At 52.3% G+C, this 23,679-nt stretch overlaps 1 protein-coding gene across 1 annotated transcript; it reads right to left on the bottom strand.

Moving 5' to 3' along the window:
- Positions 1-91: 91 nt before the first annotated feature.
- LOC309684580 (electroneutral sodium bicarbonate exchanger 1-like) lies at positions 92-23,150 on the bottom strand (the record flags this gene model as incomplete). The annotated part of the gene is made up of 24 exons (XM_082500467.1): positions 92-179; positions 690-787; positions 1,206-1,340; positions 1,441-1,614; positions 2,878-2,946; positions 4,397-4,648; positions 5,245-5,406; positions 5,760-5,873; positions 6,576-6,737; positions 7,621-7,726; positions 7,829-8,074; positions 8,961-9,094; positions 9,229-9,403; positions 9,894-9,985; positions 10,150-10,296; positions 10,730-10,817; positions 11,191-11,348; positions 11,480-11,589; positions 11,736-11,924; positions 12,842-13,002; positions 13,193-13,328; positions 13,732-13,875; positions 14,558-14,639; positions 23,121-23,150. The coding sequence occupies 24 exons, from the start codon at positions 23,148-23,150 to the stop codon at positions 92-94; spliced, it is 3,252 nt and encodes a 1,083-aa protein (XP_082356593.1).
- Positions 23,151-23,679: the final 529 nt, after the last annotated feature.

The following is a 23,679-nucleotide window of genomic DNA, read 5'->3' as shown; positions in this document are numbered from 1 at the left end:
AAAAATACAAAAAGCCGTAGGCACGTGCCACCGCTTGCAAAGGAGCACGGCCACGTTCCCACGCGATCCTTTACCTCTTTCCTCCCCCGATTCAGGCTGTTTCCATGCTCATAGTGAGAGCCTTCCACATGGTTGTTTTCGACACCTCATCCGAGATATTAATCTCCGAAGGATCAGTCCTGCAATAAATATTTGAGAGCGCAATCTGTGACTGTGGGAACTGACGCCACCCAGCGCATCAGCACCAGCAAGAGGAACGGGGGGGAGGAGAACCAAAGCTGCGCATAAGCACAGCGGGTTGGGCGGGAGGAGGAGGTTTGGAAGGCGAGCCGGAGAGCCGCAGAGCTACAGCTCTGTGCAAAGGCTCTGCACAGAATCCCAGACTGGTCAGGGCTGGAAGGGCCCTCTGGAGCTCCCCCAGTCCCACCCCCGCCAGAGCAGGGGCACCTACAGCAGTGGCACAGGACACCTCCAGGCGGGTTTGGAATGTCTCCCGAGTGGGAGACTCCCCCACCTCTCTGGGCAGCCTGTGCCAGCGCTCTGCCGCCCGCCCTGCCCATAAATTTGCTCTTCCCGCCAAGCTGAGTGCATGGCGCTGGGATGCTCAGCAAAGATAAACGCAGTGAAAATTCTGCCAACCCCCTTCAGGCTAATCTTGCCGGGGGTCCTGCTGCTTGGTGGGGCTTTACCTGTCGCTGCTTGGCTTTGGGATATCCGCGGTGCTGCTCTTGCCCAGCTGCAGCCGAACGGAGTTTGCAGCAGCAGCTTCCATCATCTCCTGGGACTCCTGACATAAAAAGGGACAAATCAAAGTTCTCTGTCTATGATCGAAGTGGAGATAAACTAAACACCCAGCAAAACCCACGTGCTGCCCTCTCCTTCTGACCTTCTGTTAGCGCAGCCGGGGAAAGACCTTTCACTCCAAACATTTTGGGGGGGGGAGTTAAAACCACCCTTATGAGCAAATCTTTCCATCATAATTATAATGTTTATTATAAATGGCACCTTTAAAAATTATACCGCTATTCAAGTGTTAAGCTCACTGCTAATTTAAAAACAAGGTTATGATGCGGGATCCAGGCTGTCAGGATCTATTTCTATTGAGTTCAGATCTTCCCCCAACATTTCAAGAGAAGCTGTGACGGAAAGAGGCAATCTCAGAGCCCGAGGGAGACATCCAGCCCCGAGCACCCAGCAAGCATCACCTCTTCTTCTTTGGCTTCATTTTTGGCATCAGCCAACTTCTTCGTGCTTTCTGGCATAAGGTCATCCAAAAAGCTGAGCTCCCGCTTTGAGAAGCAGAAGTCCATCACTTTCCGGACAAACACGAGAGCCAAAACCTTCACAAAATAAGAAGGGAGAGGGGGTGAGGTGTGAGATGATGCTACGTCTCACTCCGACGCTGCAAACGTCCCGCTGCCGAGCGGCACCGGCTCTTACCATCATGGGAAAGATGATGGCAGCACGGGACACCTTGATGGCCCAGAGCAGGACGAGGCAGATGAGCTGGATCACAGTGAAGAAATGCACCTTCCGCAAGGGAACGTGCCGCAGGTAGATGAAATCCGGCTGGTGTTTTGCCGGCATCCAAAAGAGCTTCAAGCGGTCGAAGAACTGCAAAATAAAAGCAGAAAAGTTACCCCTTGGGGCTGCGGAAAGTTTCCGGCCCTGTTGGGACGTGGAAGGAGTTTTCAGGATCTCGCGTGCAGTGAGAAATCCTGGATCCCACTTTGTTCCTCCCGGGAGCAGCACCCGTTTTCCCTTTGCTCCATCTATAAACCGGTGTGTCCATGAGAGCTGCCCACCACATTGCAATTATTCCACGTCCTTCTATTATAGAATCACAGAAGGGTTTAGGTTGGAAGGGACCTCGAAGATCATCCAGTCCCACCCCCTGCCCTGGGCAGGGACACCTCCCACCAGCCCAGGTTGCTCCAAGCCCCGACCAACCTGGCCTTGAACACCTCCAGGGATGGGGCAGCCACAGATTCTCAGGGCAACCTGCGCTGGTGCCTCACCACCCTCACAGGAAAAATTTCTCCCTGATATCTCATCTCAATCTGCCCTCTGTCAGTGTCAAACCATCCCCCCTCGTCCCATTGCTCCCCTCCCTCATCCAGAGTCCCTCCCCAACTCTCCTGGAGCCCCTTTAGGCACTGGACTCCCCGGAGCCTTCTCTTCTCCAGGCTGAACACCCCCAACTCTCCCAGCCTGTCCTCCCAGCAGAGGGGCTCCAGCCCTCCCAGCATCTCCGGGGCCTCCTCTGGCCCCGCTCCACCAGGTCCATGGCTCTCCTGTGCTGCAGCCCCCCGAGCTGGAGGCAGCACTGCAGGGGGTCTCCCCAGAGCAGAGCACAGCAGAGGGCACAATCCCCCCTCGCCCTGCCGGCCACTCTGCTGATGCAGCCCAGGATGTGGTCGGCCTTCTGGGCTGCGATCGTGCATTGCCGGCTCACGGTGAGCTTCTCATCAGTCCGCACCCCCAGGTCCTCCTCAGATCATCTCACCCCCCCTCGCTGTTCTTCTATAAAAATATATTTTTAATATATTCTATTCTTCTGTTTGTTATTTGGCATTTCTCAGCCCACTGAATCCCCCAGCGAGGATTCCCACCGGCAGTAGAAATCGCCTTCGCTTTGCACTGAATTCCCCCATTTTCACCACACCAAACACTGCCCTGTCCCAAACCGTGACGCAGAGCGCGCTGAACTTGCCTGGTCCTCCCACCCTACGTACCTCCTGTGCCCCCACCAATCTTTTCCTTATACAAAATACTTTCACTGCCTGCTTTTGGGGAGGTTTTCTCCCACACCACTGCTTTTTTCCTGCGTCTCTGGAGATGACACAGCAGGGAGCTGCACGCTGTAAGAGTCCATACCTGAATCCCTCTGAGTGACGACACGCCCATGTAGAGAAAGACACCGTAAAGCACAGGCATGGGTATAAACTGGGAAATTAAAAAAAAAAAGAATGCAATAATTTATTTTTTTAATTGCTTTTTCAGTATTAGTGCTTTCTTCTAGAGGCACTGCCTAAAATTGCCTAAAACTTTCCAGTTTCCACAGGGTTGGAGATGTGTCACCTCTTAACCTGTAGAGGTTTTGTGCGTGCGAGTGAGTGAGTGAATGCTCTGCTTTAGGCTGAGCTTCTGAGTTACGTTTCATTAGAATAATCCTGTTTTCCTGAAAGGTTGGAGGAAAATAGACCATTTCACCCATGCTACTGTACACCACGTTCTGTGACGGCAGAAGAACATTTCTACACATTCTTGCGGCAACACCCAAAAGCGAAGTGCCTCCTTTTAGCCTAGAGCTGAGGTGATTTTGTGGGAGTGTCCTGGTTTGAGAGACACAGGACTAATTTCTCTTCTAATGCTTGGGAAAATCTTCGCTTTTTTAGAAGACTCCAGTGTCTGAATTTGTGAAAATATTTACTTTACAGCCAGCTATGGTGTGTGGGTCTCAAGGTCTCAGTGTTTTCGAGCTCGCCAGGTGCAGGGATGAGGAGGAGCGAGACCCGGGCACTTGACCCAAGCTGGCCAACAGGATTATTTCATACCATCAACATCACACTCATTATAAATTAGAAAGTTTGCTGCGAAGTTCTCTCTCTCCCTTGATGGCTGCCATCCTGAGAACTTCGTGCCCTGGTGCCGGAGCCCTGAGGCCTTCCCTTCCTCCTGAAGCCGCAGCGCTCGCAGTGTCCCACATTTGCTGTCCACTGCTGGGAGTGCACAGCTTCCTACTGATAGAATTGGCTGAGTATAATCTTTGCATATTCTGTATTGGTGTCGGGATCAATATCAGTTCTTTAGTGCTGTTAATGTTAATTATCTAATCTTATTCTATTAAATCTGTTTATAGTTCATCTCTCGGGTTTTCTTGTTTTTCCCAATTTCCCTTTCCCAGGTGGGGAGGGGTCATCGGGTGATAGAATGATTGTCTAAATGACAACAGATTGTTATGGGTCTCTCAAACCGTAACAGGGAGGAACACACAAGGAAGCCCACGGGGATGATTTTGGTGTGTTTAGCTACTGGGAAAGGCTGTTGGGAGGCATTTGGGGGAGCCAATTGCATCCCATAAGGTGCTGCCTGCTTGAAAGAGAGCAGTGTACTGGTCTGAATCCGCTTCATCGGAACCCATAAACACAGGTGGGCCTGAGAGACACCTGGGAATTAAAGCAGTTGTCCTGCTCGCTTGCCTCGAGGACACCAAACTGGGGTGTGAAGGGCTGGAAAGTATAACTGAGGCTGCTTCCCACCGTGGGCCAAGCCTCAAGGTTTGGGATTGCCTCCTCCTCTGCTCCACACCTACTCAGGCCTGGATGGAGGGGATGGTTTTTGTATAACCTCCAAAAAGTTCACGCTTGTTGGGCGTTTTGCATTTTCCTCTTACCTTTAACACCGAAGTGAAGAAGACAGAGCAGCCCATGAGCACAAAGATCATCAAGCCGGTGACTCTCTGCTCTCGTATCCCCAGAAACTTGGGTTGTTCTCCTGGAGCTGAGCAGCCAGACTCCACTTTGAGGCTATTCACGTGGGTGATGGACAGGACAGTCGCAGCCACAAACCAGGGCAGCCCCATCACAGAGCACACCCCGAGCATCACGGCCACCATGAAAAGGTCCAGGTGGTACCCGCATCCTTTCTGTGGGCAGCAAAACAAGGAACAGAGCATCTCACAGCACAAGAGCGAGGACAACGTCGCGACTCAGACTCAAACCCTACTTGGGCGCAAGTCACCCTCTTGAAAATTTAAGAGAAGAATTGGCAAAAATAAGGATGGATCCGGTCTGCGCAAGCACCTTGCGTGAAAATCTGGCAGGAGTTCAGACCAAGTGGATTTGGGAGGTTTGTGCAATAGCTACTTCTCAAAAAAAAAAACCAAACAAAATAGACTATTTTCATTCATAAAGAAAGTTCTACCACTGGCAAGCAAGGCGTGACCCCGAGTTATCCCTGGCAGTGTGTCAAAACAGTTCGTTCCCCCAGCTCCTGCTGGCGTTTTGAAACAAAAACACGCTTCTATAGTGCTTGAAAATTAATTTGTTCCTCCAAAAGATTGCTCATCTGAACTGCCCTCGTTTGCTCCCTGTGACATCACTAATCCAGCAGAGCATCCTGCCACACAGCCTGACATTGTCCCAAACCAACGCCTTCACAAAGCACTTGGCATAGGAGCTTCTCCCCACACCTGCAGCCCAGAGTGGGGTGGGGATGGGGTCAGCTCTTGCAGCCCCTTACCTTCAGCTTGTGCTCTTTCCTGTTGACAATGACAGCCGTGATCTGCTGGTCCATGAATATCAAGATGGTGCAGAGCAGAGCTGGGATGGGCGCGGCCAACACCGTCCACCAAGGGTTGGGCCCTATGGGGTTGACCAACCACCCGCGGTCGTCTCTGGTAGGCTGCAACAAAGCCAAAACACACATCAGGATCAACTCCCAGCCCAGCCACTTCACTGGCTTTGATTTTCCTCTCCATCGCTGTGCCGCCTCATCTCCTGGCCCTGCCTTCGTGTCACCCTCTCCTACGGGGTTCAGCAGTGCCAGCGTCCTCGTCGCAAGCACCTATAGATACTTCTGTAGGTATCAAGTTTTGGGGCTGGCGTCTTCTTTCCAGAAGGAAACAATGCATTTGGAGGTGGAAGAGGAGATGGTAACACCACCAGCATCTCCAGACTCAGCCCTGTCCTGTCCCAGCATCACCTTGTGGCATCCCCAAGAGCTGAAAGTGGCTCCACACCAAAACACCCCATTACCTTGAACATGTGGGGGACGTGGAGCTTCGGCGACGGGATCCCAACCAGGAAGTCAATGAGGACCATGACGACGATGGTGAGGAAGACACCAAAGTCACTTACTGTGGACCGTACCTGGGGCAAGAAAGCAGAGCTGAAAGGGACAGCACAAACGGGGCCATATTGTGAGATGGAAAAGTTAAAGACATCAACAGCATTAAGGCTGGTTAACAAATTCCCACCACTCTGAGAAGATGCAGCCAAATCCCTCGGTTAGATACTGTTGCTGTGTTTGTACCTGCGAGATCTGGTGTCAGGCAATAAAAAAAGTTTAATTAGGTGGAAAAGGGTCGTTTAAATTCAAACCCTAAAAAAAAGCCAATAACTTAAAAAATAAGGAAACAGACATCTGCCACTACAGCTGCACTCACAGCTACAATGGGAATAAGGCACTGAGGCATCATTTACTCCTCAAAAGGAAGAAACAGTGTCTTTTGTGTCTTTTTCTATGGCAGTTCCTCATTTGAATCAACTTTCCCCTTGGGCACACCAGGTGAAAAAAAAACACAAACAAAAAAACAACAGACAACCAACTTTGGAAGACCCGATTTCCCACTGCCTGGGCAAAAAACTGCTCCGGGGCAGGTCACGAGGCAGGTGGGAAACGCTACGATCGTTTTGCACTCCTGGAAATGAGTGAGGGACATCCAAGTTTGGCCTTCAAGGTCCAATATTTCCCAGTTTGACCAAGTGGTGGCAAACACTGCTTAGTGCTCCAGGAAAGCCATTTTGGGAAATGAGTGTGGAGACTGCTGCTGGCCACCGTCTTCTACCTACTCTGGTCGGGAAGTAACGGCTGGTCTTAAACTTCTTCAATAAGCCCGACAGGACAAAGGTGGAGAAGAAGAGGATGCAGCACCAGAAGAGGACATCGGGCGTGTAGGGGCCATCGTGTCCACAGGCAGGTCCACGAAACTCTCCATGCAAATACCGACATTCCTGGGGAAACAGAGCATCAGGACACAAAGGTAGTGCACATGCGGCAAGGAAACCTCGGATAACTAGGGAGTTTGGAGGATCTTGCTCCAAGATCTGTGACCTCGGGATGGCTGCAGCTAGCGGAGATTTATATTTAACGATCAACAGCAGCTGAATAAGTGACACATGGAACTACACAGACAGCGGAGAGAGGAGATGTGATGGGACACCGTACCACAGACCTATGGCACATCCTCTGCTTGAACAGCAGGTAACCGTGGCTGAAGAAGACACCAGAGGGGAAGGAAACACTGGAAACTCTTGGGGACGGGGAAGGAGGGAACGGGGAAGGAGGGCTAAGACAACAGCGACAGGAAAGGAGAAGAGACAAATTGTCCCTTCCCAGGGTCGGGCTCACAGGACACGGCCAAGGGGGGTGAAGATGTCCATAAGAGCGTCCCACCCTGTGCCTGAGCTCTGATTCCAGCAACAATGGCCCAAGGGGCTGCTCAGACATGCAAGTTTATGCACGTACCTTCAGACAGCGCTGAGTAAGAAAGCAAGGCCTGGAGTTACTAGGAACCAATTAAGGAAGCTAATTACAGCCTTCAAGCATGAACTGAAGTCCTCCAACTTCTCCAATAACCAAAGCACCCACTGAACCTTGCTCCCAGACAGAACCACTGTCCTGAGGATAACAGTTATTGCCCACCATGTCGGGGATGAGGTGGACTCTCCTTCCCAGGCCCAAGGAGGTTAAACACACTGAAGTAACAACTTTTCAGAGCAGCACTGGCACAGTTGGAAGCCCATCATCACCTGAAGGGCTCTGAGCTTTGCACCAGGCCAGTGCCCCTGGACCCCGCGGCCGCGACACGAGGAAGCAGTGACTCGGGGCACTTACAGTCACCGTGAGGTTCTCCCAGGTGATGCCAGACACATTGATCTTGTTGCTCTCCCAGAACTGCAGGGTTTCGTTGCTGGGATGGGTCGGTGCCTCACACTTACAGCTGGGAGGAGAGAAGCCAAGACGGGGGTGAGGGGAAGGCGATGGAGGTGCAGCCCTGAGCTCCTGCCAAGGGGCAGCGGCGTTTTAGGAGGAAGAAACCCACTAGGAGATGGTGAGGAAGTCCAGCTTGCTGTGCGTGTGCACAGGGTAGGTCACTCGCAGGTGACTCAGCTTCTCCAGAGCCTCGTAGATGAAGATGATGCAGATGAGGGAGGCGAAGGCTTCTTCGGTGAAGCGGGTGATGTAGCACACCAAAGAGCTAGCATCGGTGGCCACCAGCACTATGCAGAAGAAGGCGGTCCACAGCCCGATGCATGCCCGGAGAGAGAGATAGGAGAGCGCATAGTCCCTGGGAAAGCAAAAGAAAACGCAGGGTGGAGAGGGCAGCAAGAGACTCCGAGCCGTGCCTTCCTTCGGGGAAAGTCGGCAGCAATTCAGGAGCGTGTCAAGGCTGCGGATGGTAAATGCAGTTTCCGCGTCCTACGACAGACAGCCTCGGGGCTGCGGCACAGGGTGTGGGCCCGCAGGAGGAGAGGCTAATTAATCCTTATTTAACAATGACCTTGTGTTAATGCCTCGGAGGCTAATTGAGGTCAGGTCCCTGTTGTGGAAGGTGGTATTCTCCCACATCACCCTGATGCCCTAACAGCGAAACCGGCTGGGTTTGCACCCAGTTACCTGCTGCCAGCAAGTTGGGGCTTCATAATAAATTTAATTGCAATAAGGGGGGTTAATCTCCCATCACAGTTGCCACAACAAAAAGACTGTCATGGAAAATATCCATTTTGCCTGAAAAGCTCCTGCTTTCTCAAAAATCATCAAAACATTGGACCAGAAAACTCTTTGGATATGTGGGTAAAATATATTTCCACTTCCAGCAAAAATCATGCAAAAAAGTGCCCGAGTTTGTACTGAGAGGAAAGCAAATCTTCCCTCATTCCCAAACCAGAGTCATTTGTCTCATCTTCCCTGTGCAGTCCATCTCGGGCATCCACATCCTTGTGGTTTCTCCTCCTCCTGCTCTTTCACTTTAACCCTAAAAACCCCAAACCACCCATCCATCCTTCAGAGACCAAGGGCTCCTGCACCGTCACATACTAAAGCAGCAGCGCGTGATGTCTGTGACACAGAAGACAACTTAAATCTACCAACTACCACTAAGAAAAACATCCTTTCTCCATCCCTGCCTTCTTCCAAAGGCGCTCGCAGCACCTGGCCGCAGCAGCCAGCCTTACTTGCAGAATTTGTAGAGGATCTTCTCGAACACGAGGACGGGGCCGGTGCTGCCGAGGATGGTGAGAGGTTGGCCAGCAAAGAGGGAATACACCACGCCGGTCATGGATGCGCCCAGCAGCGACTCCATGGCACTCTGTCCGGGGAAGAGAGGCAGCAGTGAGTAATTAAATTATTAGGGGGAAAAACACAAGTGCAAATTCACTGCAGCAAGGACTTCTGCAGGAGTTTTGTCCTCCCCTGTGCCACCCAACAGAGAGAGGTGCTCACTATGTGGCCGTTGGTCGCCTCCCCCAGCAGTCCCCCGAAGGTGATGATGGGGGACATGCAGGCACAGTAGAGGAAGAGGAAGGACGCCAGACACTGCAGGCTCAGACCATCCCGAAAGTCACTCCAGAACCAGGGGGCTTTTCGCTTCACATCCCGGATCAAACCTCCAAAGAGCCTGGAGGAAGGAAAAAAAAAAAAAATAAACCATTTTTGTGGAAGACCGCATTAAGTTTTCTTGGCTGAGGAAGGACAATCACAAGCACAGAGTAACTTCTGTTGCTAAAAAGAAGTCTCCTTCTCCCATTTTAGCCCCAGTAGAAACTGAGGCATACAAAAAACCCCTCCAACAAAAAGAAAAAGAGACCAAACCTGAGAGCCCACCCCCTCTTATTGCAACAGTCCCTCACTTTGAGAAGCAGCAGAGCTCTACCTGGAGGTACTTACACATCTGCTTCCACCCCAAAGCAAGAAAACCTGTGTGCAACCATGCTGCGGCTGAGCCCAGCTGCCCAAATCTCCCACCCACCCAGCCCAGGGGACCAAGCTGGGAACCTGGAGCCCCTTCACTGACCCAGTTCACCCCAAAACTCTGCTAGAAGGGAGGTGCGCACTCAGATGTTAGGGGCAAACAGAAAAACACCCCACCAAACTATTTCAGTTCACACCTTCCTGTCCGCTCCAGTTCAGGACCGCTGTGCTTCTCCGGCTTGCTGTGAGAAGCGCTGTCATCGAGAGCTTCTGGCACCTTCCTTTTTTCCTGTTAAAATGGAAATAAGATAAAGATATGTCTTTGCAGCCACTGGCTTGTTTTGCTTTTTGGGCTGGGTACGTGACCTGTGAATTTGGGCCCCTGAGGAGCACCCCCAGCCGTGCTGCCCTCCTGCCTGTCCCCCTCGTGCCTCCTTCTGCCGCAGCACCCACCTGCGAAGGGACGTTTTTCGGGGGCTCAATTCGGATGGAGGGATCCCACTCTCCTGGCGGCAAAACCATGACCTGATCCAGAAACTCATCGATGCCAGCCACCAGGTCAGCCCGGTTCTTGGCTTTATAGGCAACGTCGTGGAAAACCTGCCGTAGGAGACAACCTGGTGAGAGGACGACCCATCTCGGATGTCCTAACCAGTGCAATAAGCTCTTGGCTAAATGCAAGGTCATTTTCCGCATATCGCCTGTTGGAAATGGCAGGAAATATTCCCCCAAAGGAAAAATCTGTGCATCACAGTATTTGTAACCATCTCCACCAGGCTCCCGTCCCCCATGGCATACCACAGCCTTCTGCTTCAAGAGGAGAAGTTTCACTGGCCCTGGCAATGCCACCACTGGGGACAGCATGCTGGGGACCCTGGGGAGAAGGATGAGGCGCGGGCTGCAGCCCAGGTGGGATTTTAGCCTCCTGCAGGCAGCTAAGAGGGACAGCAAACCCTCTTCCTCACTACTACAGAGACAGGGAGAGGTGAAGCCCCCAAAAAATGACCCAGAGATATCTCTTATCTCGTCACACCTCATCCGTCATGATAGTAGCCATGGACCTGCCGATCTCATGGTACTGATGGGCTTTTCCTCCTGGTCCAAGCAAAACAAACAGGAACCTAGGCAAGAAAACCAAAATGAGAGAGAAGAACATGGCCTCACTCAAAGGGCGCCCAAGGAAATCCCTGGGAGCTCCCAGCCCAGAGCGTGGCTCCAGGGGGGACGTGTAGGCTCACTGACTCCAGTGATGAATTTGAAATGCATCAAAACCAAATGCAAATTTGAGTTTGGGGCCAACTTTCATTAAAATTGGCCAATGGGTTTAAAAGCTCCAGCAGGGAAGGGAGAAATGAAAGCACGGAGATGTGGGTGGGAGAAACGTGCTTGCTCCCACTGGCCGTGTTCCCCTGGGACGCCCAACTGATGCGTGAATTTGGTGTTTTGTTGTGGTGGTTATTTTTTAAATAAAAACTTTGCACTTCTCGTTCAGACCTCGTTGGGATGGGAACTTCCGTCATGCCCGAGAGGAGGACAGCCGGGCTCAGGCGGACAAATGCCACGATGGGCTGGCGAAGGAAATCCAGCTCTCCTACGAGCACGTTGCACGCTTCAGCCCCGGTGGGAATTTTCTTCATGAAGCGCAGCTCCGCCTGGGCACGACAAGGGATTTTCAGCCATTACCCCAAAAGCAAAGCCCACCGCACTCTGCAGAACACTCTGCAGCCAAGTTTGCAAGAGCAAATCTGGCCCTAAAGGCGTAAGAAAGCTACGAGTGTCTCACCTTGCTTAGATCCATCGCATGGCTGTCATGGTTCACCCCATTTTTAGCTTCTGCAGTGGTGGGAGATGGATGAGGAGTGAGTGTTTGGGTTGGGAGGAGAAAGAAAGACACTGAGAAAGACAGGCAAGGAGCAATCGGGACACTTCTCCTTTGCCGGGAGAAGTCTAATGTGGCCAAAGCCCTGCAGAAACCTTCACCTGGTGCCAAAGCCTGGCAGAAACCCTCACCGGGTACCGAACCCTGCAGGAACCCTCACCTGGCTTGCCGAGGGGATGCACGTCTAACTGCTTCTTGCTCATGTCAGCAAACGAGCAGACGATGGGGAGAAGGTTGTTTCTTTTCTTCTCGTTCTGATGGTGATGCTTCTTCAAAAGCACTTCTCGAACTTTCGCCCGCGTGCGCTCATCAAACTCCGTGGACTGCTCTTGCTGGCCCAGGATCATATCTGGAGATGGCAACGGGAAACGAAGCCATCAGAGCAGAAAGTCCCCAAGCCCCGACCCCTCAAGCCCCCGGCGAAGGCTGCGCCACGCAGGATACCCTAACGCGGGCTCAGCCTTGCTTAGCAAGACGTTTTAATGCAGTTCAGCCTTTGCAGCCAAAGGAAGAATTCTCTTTTGCTAAAAGCCATCATCAAAGTGCTTATTCATCACTCCGCTCAGATAATTATTCCCCATCCTAGATAATGTGATTTTTTTGCCCGATCTGGCGTTTCTAGACAGACTTTCTAGACTCGACACATGTCAACAAATTATAAGCAATCTCTAGCACAGACTTTCCCAGAGTTTCCTTTGCCCATCCACTGCAATTTGCCAAGCCCAGGGAGAAATGTGCTAAGAACGGCCCCGACTTCTCCAGCTCTTGCAAGGGCTGAATGGAGACCTGCCAGTCAAAGATAATTTCTCCAAAGCCGCTTTTTCAATTAACTTCAATTATCTTCCCCACAGAAATATGCTGCTTGGTCACCTGCCAGATAAACTCTGCCTTTAAAGCTCTTAAATCCTGGATGTTAAGGCAATAGGAAAAAAAAAAACCAAGAACAGGAAGAAACAGCTTGTAGTAAGTAGCTTATTTAAGGAGGTTCAGCTCTTACACAGACTGACATTCCTTTCTGGCCGGAGAATATTCTCTAATCGCCTCTCTGACCCCACAAATTGCTTTCAAAAGGCTCCCATACTGGGAGAAAAAGCTGATGTGACTGTTGTACACCCAGTCTACATCCAAAAAGCAACCCACAATTTAAAAACACAGTGGAGGTTCTGGAAAAGGACGTGCCATTGGGGCAGGGCTTGATACGGGAGTGAAGGGCACCACGGCAAATTGAGCTCGGCCGTTCCCAGCGGGTCGCAGTGCGCTCAGTACCTGCGATCTCTTCAATGCTGTTGGCACAAACATCCAGCAGCACCATCCCGTTGCTGATGCAGCTCCGCAGCTCGAAGAGGCTGTGCAAGGACAGCGTGGCCACGTAGGGCTTGCTCCAGCGCTCGCCACCATCTTCCACGTCCTCCTCAAACTTCAGCCACCTGCGGACATTGGGCACGATCAGCCCCGTTGCAAGAAAACAGCCTCAGCTCTGCAACCTCTTTGGTGCAGCTACGGGGCGGCAAGAGGAGAAGGCTCCGCGCATTGGCACCTGCAGCTGCAAAGCTTCACGTCCCAGAGAGCGGAAGGCAGAGCCCACGGCTGCCACCGCAGCCGGTGGCAGGGATTTACCTTGCCGTTTCCTTCCACTCGGCATCTTCACCCGCCTTCAGGAAGATCTCATCCAGCTCAGTGAACAAGTGGTGGGGAACATGCTGCTCGTCCTCCTCGGTGCTGAGGATGAACTGCACCCGCTGGGATGGGGTGTCTGGGGGCAGAAGATAAATCCCGTTACCACACCTGCATTCGACCCGTCACGCTCATACGCAAAGTGGCCATCGATCGGCACCAGTTCAGCCCTAAATATTGGGCTAGCCCCTCTCCCCCGGGTCTGGCCGGGCTTGCACAGAGCCACGGAGAAGGAGAAGCATCTATTGCACGTCTGCATAAGGACGGGCCACTTTCCTTCCCCACGTTTCCATTTTTAATGGCAGGATCCCTCTAAGGAAGACCAGCCTCAATCCATTATGCCTTCAACTGCCTCCCAAATAATGCCACTTTCCCTCAGAAGAACAGCAAACCACACAAATCAGCCACACAGACCTGCTTGCAGAGGATCCCGGCACCCACACAGCCCCGAGAAGGCTCGTGAACGCTGCGGCGGGACTTACAGTGGTAGCCCTGCTCCATCGGGGCACAGTCCTTCTCCCGTTCCTTCTTCCGATGCTTCTGGCGGTGGGGTCGGTGGTGCCGGTGGCACCGGTGGCTTTGCCTCACCAGCGGCATCCGCACGCCCACGGACAGGGTGCGGTGGCCTGCGAAAAAAGCAGTGTTCGCATCACTCTCGATATTGTGGAGACGGTTGACACCGCTGCCACGATTAAACCAGCGCATCCATCCCAGGAGGAAACACCAACTTCTCTTCATTTTAGTTTCACTGCATCCCTGAATGTCAGAGACATCCTTTTTTCCAAGCCTGTTTAACTTTGCAACAATAGAGCAACAACAAGCGATGGCTCCGGGTCACCTAAAAGTGCCCTGAAAATATCAACCCTTGTCTAAAATTCCAGCTTTGGCTGGACAACACTCAGACCTGCTCATTAAGCAGCCACAGAAGGTAATTATTTTTAAAATCTTTGTATGGCACAAGGCAACAAGAGGAGATCCAATCAGTCCTGTGATAATGAAGTCTGGAACAAAAAAAAAAGAAAATCACAGCCCTGTGTCTGCAGCCATCAACTTATTCTCCTGACCTCTCCAAGCCAAGAGCAGCCTCTGAGAAAACAAGCTGGGAACTACCCAGCTCTGTGGCCAACGCTCACACCGCAGATGCCATGGGGGCTTTTTCCCCTCTGTCTAAAAGCCATAATATTAAAACAATGTGAAAATAACTGTGCTTGTTTATTTGCAGGTGATGCATACGCTGAGCACAGGACGTGGCAGGGACTTTGCGCGACGGGAAAACGCGTGGGGCTGGTGGCACCTCTCCCGACTCACCTTCCAGCTCCTCCTTCTCATAGTGAATAGTGACAGCGGTGCTCGTTCTTCCCTGGTCAATCACCGCCTCCTCGTCGTGTCTCTGTTTAGTGAGGAGAAGAAGGTACAAGTTGGGGCCGGGTGAGGAGAGCTCCCTTACGTCCTCCCAGTCATCACCCATCCCTGCGGCCACGCGAGCCCAAGAGCATCACACCTCTGTGTGTCTCCTCCTCCAGGCACAGCCCTAAAAACACGGACTTGGAGGTTTTTATTCCCATACCCAAATAAAACCACCTGTAATGTCACCTGTATTGTATATACCGTGAGTCTGGAAGGCTTTACTAAAAGGGGAGACAGTTGAGTGTTTCAAACCAAAACCAAACCTCCTGCTTCGTTCTTGTGGTTCCTTTCGAAAAATTAAAATTAAAAAAGGGATTTCCAAACTGGGGTGGAGTGGGGTGGGGGAACCCAACTCCACACTTTTGAGCACAGCCAGTTTCATTCTCCAAAAGTGATACCTGCAGGACTCACTAGATGGCACTTGGCCACAGGACATGGCCACCATCAACCTCCAAAGGCCCTCAAGAACCTGCAAGGGTGAAGCTTCGACTTCAGCCCAACCAGGCTCGGGCTTCTCTTGCTGCAAGCCTGCTTTCCACACAAAACTGCGTTTTTCTCCTCAAAAGAAAAGCCAAAGGCTAACAGCTAATGCCCTCCTTGGCTGAAATACCACTGCCAGTGCTGCACGAAGAGCATCTGTGCCTTAAAAGCCAAAGGAGAATTACAGGCGTTCTCTTCTCCCCTTGCCCCTGGGCTGGGGAAGGGCATCACCGGGATCACCACGCTCAAAGAAATAAAAACCCAACCACGTCTCACACTCGAGTCGCAACTGCAACTTTGAAAGGGCCTCCAGGAAACCCTTCTCTTTAGAGAAGAGCAAAACACCAGAAATCTGCTTTTTATCCCCCAAATCCCTGCTTCGACTGAATGGCATCACCTGCCGCCGCGCAGCAGCGACGCTCGGGAAGCTCACACCTCCCGCTCACCAGTTAATTTAATGAGCAAAAGGAACAAACGTTCCCATCTGGGAATGAGTTTTTTCTGGCCCCCGAGTACTAATTTCAAAGCCGACTTGCTGTGACCTCCCCGCCACCTCCCGGCACTCGCCCGTGTCACCCGGCAGCCGGATTATGACACGCCTGTGGCTTTCCCGTCCTCTCTCCCACGCCGATCTCCACCACCCTCCGTCCCTTCTCAGCAATGCGTCTACTCCCCTCCAGATTTACCGGAAAAAAAAATCAAAAACCCAAACCCCATCCTCAGAAAAGGCACGGGACAAAAGGGGCTTAATCAAATCGCTTTAAATGGCAATTTTAGTAAAATCATTACTTAAGTAAAACACCAATTTGAATTAAATCACAATTTAAGTAAAATCGCCACCGAAATAAAACCCCAATTTGAATTAAATCACTGTTTAAATTAAATCGCAACTTAGATACAATCACAATTGAAATAAAATCGCAATTTAAATACAATAGCGAGCTTGAGTGTGTTACAGGGGTGTCAGAGTGGGAATAAAGGGAGCGATTTGGGCATCACAGCTCCCCAAATCCCCCCCGAGCAACATGGGGAAAGTCTGCTTCTCTCTCAGAAACCATTTTGGCTCCGTGCTCCCACCCACGATGCTAAACCTGCCCCCGGCAGGGCACAAAGCATCGTCCCCCCGCATCCTTCCCTGCTCTGGTGACATGCCAGTGGGATTTTGGGAAGTCTCCCCCCCTTTTGGGGGGATGCGCAGCCCCTCGGCACAGCCCTCCCACCTGTAACTCTTCCAGAAGTGTCATTTTGGGACCCTCCTCCTGCTTCATCCTCAAGTCGGTCACCGGTTTTGGGGGATAACTGAGCCTCCAGATCAATCGGGGGACCAAACCCTCCGACTGCAGCCCAGTGACTCCCAGTCTGCACCATCTCCAGCACATAAACAGCGACCGTTGCTGGGATCGGAATGTTCAGGGTGACCCCGGCAGTTATTTAAAGCCATACACCCCAATACTGATCCCGCTTGGAAAACTTAGCGGATGGGGAGAAACCTGCTCTGTTTTGAGGAAAAACTATCCAGAATAGAGAAAAGGGGTGGAAACGCTGCATCTCGGCAGGGCAAAAGGTGTTACACAGTGTTTGGGTGTATTTGAAAGCCCAAACTGCCAAAAGACCACGTGAGGCACAAACCATTGGGGAAATGCCCGTTATGGGGCAGCCCTGATTTTCATCAACATTTCCTGCATCAAATCAGGGTGTTTCAGGGAGGTCTCCCTTTGGCACGGCCTCCGTCCCTTCGCGGCTTCCATAAACCCTCGTTAGACAGACCAAGTCCTATGCCGTACGGAAATGTCCAGGGAAGCCCCATGTTTTACTCTCCTCGCTTCCGCCAGCTATCTCCAGCCCTACTTTATGTTCCGAGCGGAGCTAATCCCTCATTTCCAGCCTACAGATTCATTTGCTGTCATGAACTTCCTCCCTGGCGCTGCTCAGCACAAAGGTTGACAGCCCCGGCTCGCCCTGAAAGGTGACATGGGATGTAAAATAACACAGCGAAGGAGGGTGACAACGAGGTCTAATCCTTTAAAATCCCATCGGGATCCAAGCTCAGATCTCTGCTGCTTTTTTATTATTTAGTATTAAAGCTTCAGGCACAAATACAGGAGAAAGAAGCCAAGCGGGTCCGTGGCAAGACACTCCGAGAATCCCATCGCCCTTCCCCAGTTGTTGCAGCAGAAATCGCGGCAAACCTCGCACAGAGATGCCACCGAAGGAAACGGTGCCACTCAAAACCCTCTTTTTCCCGATTAAGACACCCAAATGGACTCAGAAAGGTTATTTCATTGAGGAAATCGCTGGAGGATTTAAGGATTTAATAAGTCTATGGGATCTGTGGATGTGTGGGCTTGGGATGGGACGGAGCAGGACAGAGAGATGCCTCCAGAAAGCAAATTATCCCATCCCAGGATGGCTACCAGCACTCAGACGCTTCGCCTTCCCTCTTTGTCCTTCTCCGCCACTGCCAGGCGCTTGGAAAACATCAAATCATCGAAACTGGGCTGGGAAAGGGGATGGCGAGCTCACTTTTGAGTTTCGGAGCAGAGGGTGTTGTTCCATCTCAAGAAAACTTCTCCAAATTATTATTTTGCTGCAGGGTTTTTTTTGTCCCAGCAGGAGAGAGAGGGATTTTTGACTGTCCTGCCTCAGTTTACCTGTCTCAGTGCAACTCCTCCAGTTAGAAAGAAAAATCTTTCCCTGGGGAAGCTTTGGTGTAATTGAGGATGAGGAAAAGCACAAAGCAGAGGTTCAGGTCCGGCTTTGAGTCCTCCCGGTGCCAGGGGAGGCCAAAAGCATCGCACGAGCAGGCAAACTTCCCATCTCAGCCCCCTCATTCCGTCACTCGCAAGCTGGACTGGCCACCAGCAGCAGGAGGGAGGATTGATGTAATTAATCTCGCGCAAAGTGTAATTAATAACACTGATCCCAGTGTTATAAGGGGATGAGGGGCCAAACTGGGGGAGCTGCTCTAGTGGTGGAGCAGGAGACCCCCCTCCTCGCCCCTCTCCATCTCCATCCTACCCAGACGAAGCCACCGGTCCTGTGGCTCCCTCCTTTGCTATCGTGGGGGTCAGCACCATCCCCTGCAGGGACCCCTCCGGCTCCTGAGCCAGGATTTGGGCTGTGACGGGGACTGGACCTGGGAGAGGACACATCTCCAGAGCCCCAAAGTGGGGCTGTGAGGGGGGGACACACGCAGGTCACAGCTGAGCATCACCAGGACATGACCGTCTTCCCTTGCTGGCAGAGACGCAAATTCCTCTCAGTCTTTCCCGTGAGCTGTAATTTCAGGGCAGATTAATTAATTCCCCACCTCTCGTTTGCCCCCGAGAGCACCTCCTGCAGCTGGGTCCCATGGGTGCAGCGGGGGGGCGGACAGGCCCTCCCCCGGGCCAAGGAGATGCAGAAAGAGGGGGGGACCACCCAGCCACCTCCTGCCTGCACCCCAACACCAGGCGCATCCGTGCAAGCGCCCGGTGGGACAATAGCTGAGGTGACCGGGTGGCATGGGGCTCTGTGGGGACAGTGGCCTTTGTCCCCCTGCTCTGAAGGGCCACAGCATCACCAGGGGGTCACATCGAGATGCGGAGGAGGGGGGGTCTGGTGGGGAGACCCCCAACAGGCATTGCCCAGGTGCCTTCCTCCCCTCCTCACATCCCTCCCGCACCCAACTTGGGTACCCCTCGCCTCCCCCTTTGAGCCCCCACCCCTCTGCCTTGCAGATGCCTTGCTGATGCCTTACACCCCCTTTCAGCGGCCTGCTGTCCCCCCTCCTTGCACACCCCCAGCACCCTATTTTAGACACCTACCACCCTCCTTACCCCCTCCAACCTTGCAGATGCCCTTCACTCCCCTTTCCATGGCCCTCACAGCCCCTTGCAGATGCTTTGCCTCCCCCATTCACCCCCACCCCCTGCTCCCAACGTGTTTCCCCCCAGCCATGAGAAATGCCGCAGTGAGCAGCCATGGAGCATTCTCCAGCCACACCGTCGGCATGGCCCGCCCGGGGGTACCAGGCATCGCCCTCCCTGCCCTGGTGCCGCTGCCCCCCACCTGACAGCTGAGGATCCCATCGGCCCGTTGCTGCTGGTGGGCATGGCGGGGCTGGGGGGGAGATAATTGCTTGATAACGATACTCTTAAGACATCTAAACAAAACACAAACAAAAATCACTACGATCACAAAAATGAGTAGGTTTCACAATAGGCTTTGCAGCTGTCAGCTCAGGGCAAACTCAAAGCCATGCAAGATTTTGTTCAACCATCCGACTTCTATTGCCTCTCGTAGATTTCTGCCATCCAAGTAGAAAACAAATTAATTTTTCTTATTTTCTCTTTTGACTGATTCCCTGTCCAATCAATACACCAAGGAGGAGATCGCGTGTAATGCCATTCTCCGTGTTCTGCCGTCTTCCAAACTGAAGGGAACTGCATTCGAGAAAGTGCTCGAAAGCCCAGCAGTTATCGCCTCTGTTTTGGACCCGCGCTTCAAGGAGATGCAGTTTCTCAGCCCCAGCCTGAGAAGCGAGTTGCACCAGCCAGTGAGAACCACGCTGTTGTGGGTTTGCAACCACCAGTCCCCATCTGCCACCCAGTCTGGGGTGCCAAACTCAGATTCCAAAGCCACGGGCGCAGATGCCGGCAGCCAGCTGCCTGCTCGCAAGGACCCATGCGCCAGCGCCCCGTCTCAGAGTAGCTACGACATCCTTCTGCGGTAGGACCCAATGGAGAGCATGCCCGAGATCCACCAGCAACTGGAAAACTACATCCTGGAGCCCCTCTGCAAGCACAGCACCAGCTGGTGGAAGAACGAGCATCGCTTCCTGGCCGTGGGGCGGCTGAGCCGGCAGTACCTCGCCATCCCCGCCACCGCCCTCCTGCCAGACCAGGCCTTCGCTGCTGGGGAAAGCGCCCTGGAGCATCGGTGCACTGTCCTGGTGCCGGAGAATCTGGTCCAAATTCTGTTCTTGCATCCACATTCTGATTTTTTAGAATCAATGTGAAACAGCAACAAGACTTGGAACAGGAACTGGCACGTGGAGCCCTTCCCTGGGTCAGTGGGGGGTTAAATCGACCCGCGGGGTTTTGGACACCACAGTTAGATAGGGTGCCGGGTATTTTTCCCAAACTCCCGCCTTTTTGGCATCGCTTGGGCAGCACCGGCAGTGAGGAGCAGGCTTAGGGAAGAGGTGTGAACACACCGATGCCTCTTCTGACTTTTAGGGTAGTTTTTTTATAAATACAAGTGATGGGAAACAAAAGGAGAATGTTCGTACCCGCTCTGCAAAGCGGGCGCTTCGGGGAAAGAAGTTTACCATGGCCCAGACCTGAAGATCAATACTTTAAAGACAAAACAGAACCAAAATACAGATTTGCTTCAACCGGGCGGGAATATTCAGCCACACAAAAAAAAAACCAAACCAAAACAAAACAAACAAACAAACAAAAAAAAAAAAAATAAAAAACCAAAGCCATGAAAATCAGGTGGCCTGGCAACGAAAAGTAAACCTTTTCTCCCTCCCGGTACACCGCCAGCAGAGACCAGCCCCCTTCTTTAGATGTCATTCCCTGAACTAACCCAACCACCATTGTCACTGCCAAACGCTGCGTTATTTGTGCAAACAAACACCGATGGGCGCTACAGCGCAGCACGAAAGGCCAACGCCGACTCTGGCAAATAACCAAGAGGCCTCGCAGATATCCAATGCCTTCACCCGCCCCAATCCTGCTGCCGGCTTTGTCATGGCAGTGCCGCTGCGCTCTCCAGTGGGAAAACCAACCCGGGAACAGCACTGTGTGGCGCAGGCCCAGGTTCTCCTTTGCTTCGCACCACCAACCGCACAGAACGGGTTTTGACGGCTTCGATTATTTCTGGCTCAAACCCAGCAAGAGCAGCCCCAGGACTTGAACGTTCAACAGCTCAATTTAATAAATTGAGGAGAACACATAAAAAAAAAAAAACCTTACTCCTCTCAGAAGAACAACAAACCTTACTCCTATCAGAACAACACTAAAGCCTAAAACTAAGAGCTAAAAGATGCCTAACTAAGACCGAAAATCTACACGTCACTATCACCTAAGGGGGAAACACTATTAAATACAATACCTTATTCTCTGCTGTTCTTATCTTCTGGGTCTTTCTGGAGCGGGGGTGACCTCGTGGTGGTGGACCCTCCGCAGAGCTCAGGCGCTGCCAGAGGCGAGAGATGGTGGGTGGGTTTTCTTAGTGGAGGAAAGGGACCTGGTTGCTGGGCTGCACCGGCAGTTGCCCAGTTGCCAACGGGAGGAGGTCACCCTCTGGGCTTCTGCCGGCTTCGCCGCCCTTTGAAGACGTCCCCAGGGCCTTCCGATCCTCCCGTGGGCGATGGTATTTCACATGCGCGTTCCTCCCGTTGACTGTCCCAAACACCCTGGAAGGGAAAAAACAAACGGGGATTTTTAACTCCTTTTCTAAGAAAAAAAAATTTGTTAGACGACGTTTTATTACTTCTAATTTTGTGAGTTTCTTGTGCGTTTTGCTGCGTGGTGCCACACAGTCTCTGCCGGTACCCCCGGCTGGGTGGGACCTCGTTGGTTAAACACGGCAGATCATTGGGGATTAAAATAGGAGAATTAACATCACGATGGATCAAAATCGGGTCGGACTGAAACTCGAGTGGCTCTGCGTGGCACGAGCAATGTCGCTTGGCACGAGCGACTGCAGCGCAGGAGCCCTCGGGCCGCAAACCGCAAGAAGAAACTTCAGTGGAACCTTTTTCTCAGCCAAACAAAGGAGAAACGCTGGGATTCTCGCCCAAGGAGATGAACCGCCCCAGGCCTGTAATGGGAGGAAAGGGCCTTCAAAGAGAGAGAGAGAAACCGTTGTGGCTGCAGTCAACGGGAGACGGAGGAGCCCCGAGTGCAGGGGAGACGGGAGGAGGATGGAACTGAGCAGGAACAATCCCGACAGGTTCGTTGCTCCAACAGGCGCAGAGGAAAAGCGGCTATTAAACAAATGGTGGTGACAACACGTGGCCATGTGCGGCGCGGGACAGGTGCCCCAACACCTCAGGGAAGAGACCGTGAGGCCTTCAAAGGCACAGGAAAACACAGCGGTTTCAGCTAAAAGTCCAACAAAAGCAGCAGGTGGCGGCGGGACAGTGGGAATCCTCCAGCTGCCCTTAGTTCTGCTCCCCCCCAGCCATCTCGGAGAGTTTCCATCTGTTTGAGCCCAAAGCAGTGAGTTTCAAGAAGAAAAAGCGAGCAGCTCACCTTCCACACTGCCCGCAGGGAAACCCAGCTGCATCGCCTGCGCCTCCAACCCCGTGCGGAGCGTCCCCGGGATGGCGGGAGGGACTGCCTGTGCCACGGGGCGTCTTTTCGCTGCTCTTCTGCTTCTTGGTGGGCCCGAGCCGGCGCCTCTTCTTTGGGCTGCAACCAGCCTGTAAACCAGACAGCTTGTGCTCATTTCTCCTGCTCCTCAGCAAGGGGGACAGCTAAAGCGAAAAACTGGCTGGAAACATCCCCAAACGGCCTAGGCAGTGAGGGGTTTATTTGTGTGCTGGGTGGAACGCGTTCTATCAGCCCCAGCCTGCCCCGCTGAGCTCCTCCAAACGCTAAAACAGCCAAAACAATGCTGAAATTCAACGGGGAGGATGGGGTGCAAAGACAGATGGTGAAAGAAAAACCATATTATTTCTACTGTCCTCAGCAGAACAGTAGAATTACAGAGAACTGAAGTGACATGCTTACCCAGTGGCTGCCATCAAAAAAAAACCCTAAATAATATGTATTTCTGTGAGCCACATTTCTGCTTCCTGGCAAGGAACATTTTGGCAAGACCCACACAGAGGCGGATCACCGGCAGTTCCTGTGACGGAGCACTGGGACGTCACGAAACATCCCCGAAAATCATCAGAAGCAAGTTTAATGTGAAGGGGATCGTTTCCCAGAGCCCGAGACAATGCGTCCATGGGGCATCTTGCACCCACCCCCGGCAGTTTTCCTACCTTCTCTTCAGCCCCCTCCACCTCATCCATGCCTCGCTGGAGTCTTTTGGCTGTCTGTCCTGGTCGGGTGGCGCCAAACCTGACGTGTTTTTTCCAGGTGTAGTAATATTCCACACACTGGGCCACGGTCTTCGTCTGAATCTGTCAGGAAAAAAACAGAAGCGATCGATGAGGGAAATACTGCAGGAAAACACTGAAGGCACAGACCCACAACAAATCTATCCAGTGCTCTTTGTCTGTCCCCCCCTCTGTCTGCAGTCCCCACAGCACAACGCACAGGTGAGGTCAGGCCGAAAACGAGCCCCCTTCTTCTGAAAGGGCCGTAAAGAAGCCTTGGGAGGGCAGAACTGTACATTATACGCCGATGGTCAACGGAATGTGTCATTATTCTTTTAATATTTCCCATATTTTGTACCGGAGAGATTAAATTTCTTTGGTAATTACACATTAGGAAAATTATGTTTCGTACCGGTGTCTTTTTAGCATGAAGCTGCATCCCAAGGACAGGATTCCGACACGCCGTTCAAAAGACGACTTTTCGGGCTTAAAACTCCCCTCC

This window comes from Vanellus vanellus, assembly GCF_965231255.1.
Source record: "Vanellus vanellus genome assembly, contig: HAP1_SCAFFOLD_33, whole genome shotgun sequence".
Classification (NCBI taxonomy): Eukaryota; Metazoa; Chordata; class Aves; order Charadriiformes; family Charadriidae; genus Vanellus; species Vanellus vanellus.
This window is presented reverse-complemented; position numbering and strand designations above follow the sequence as displayed.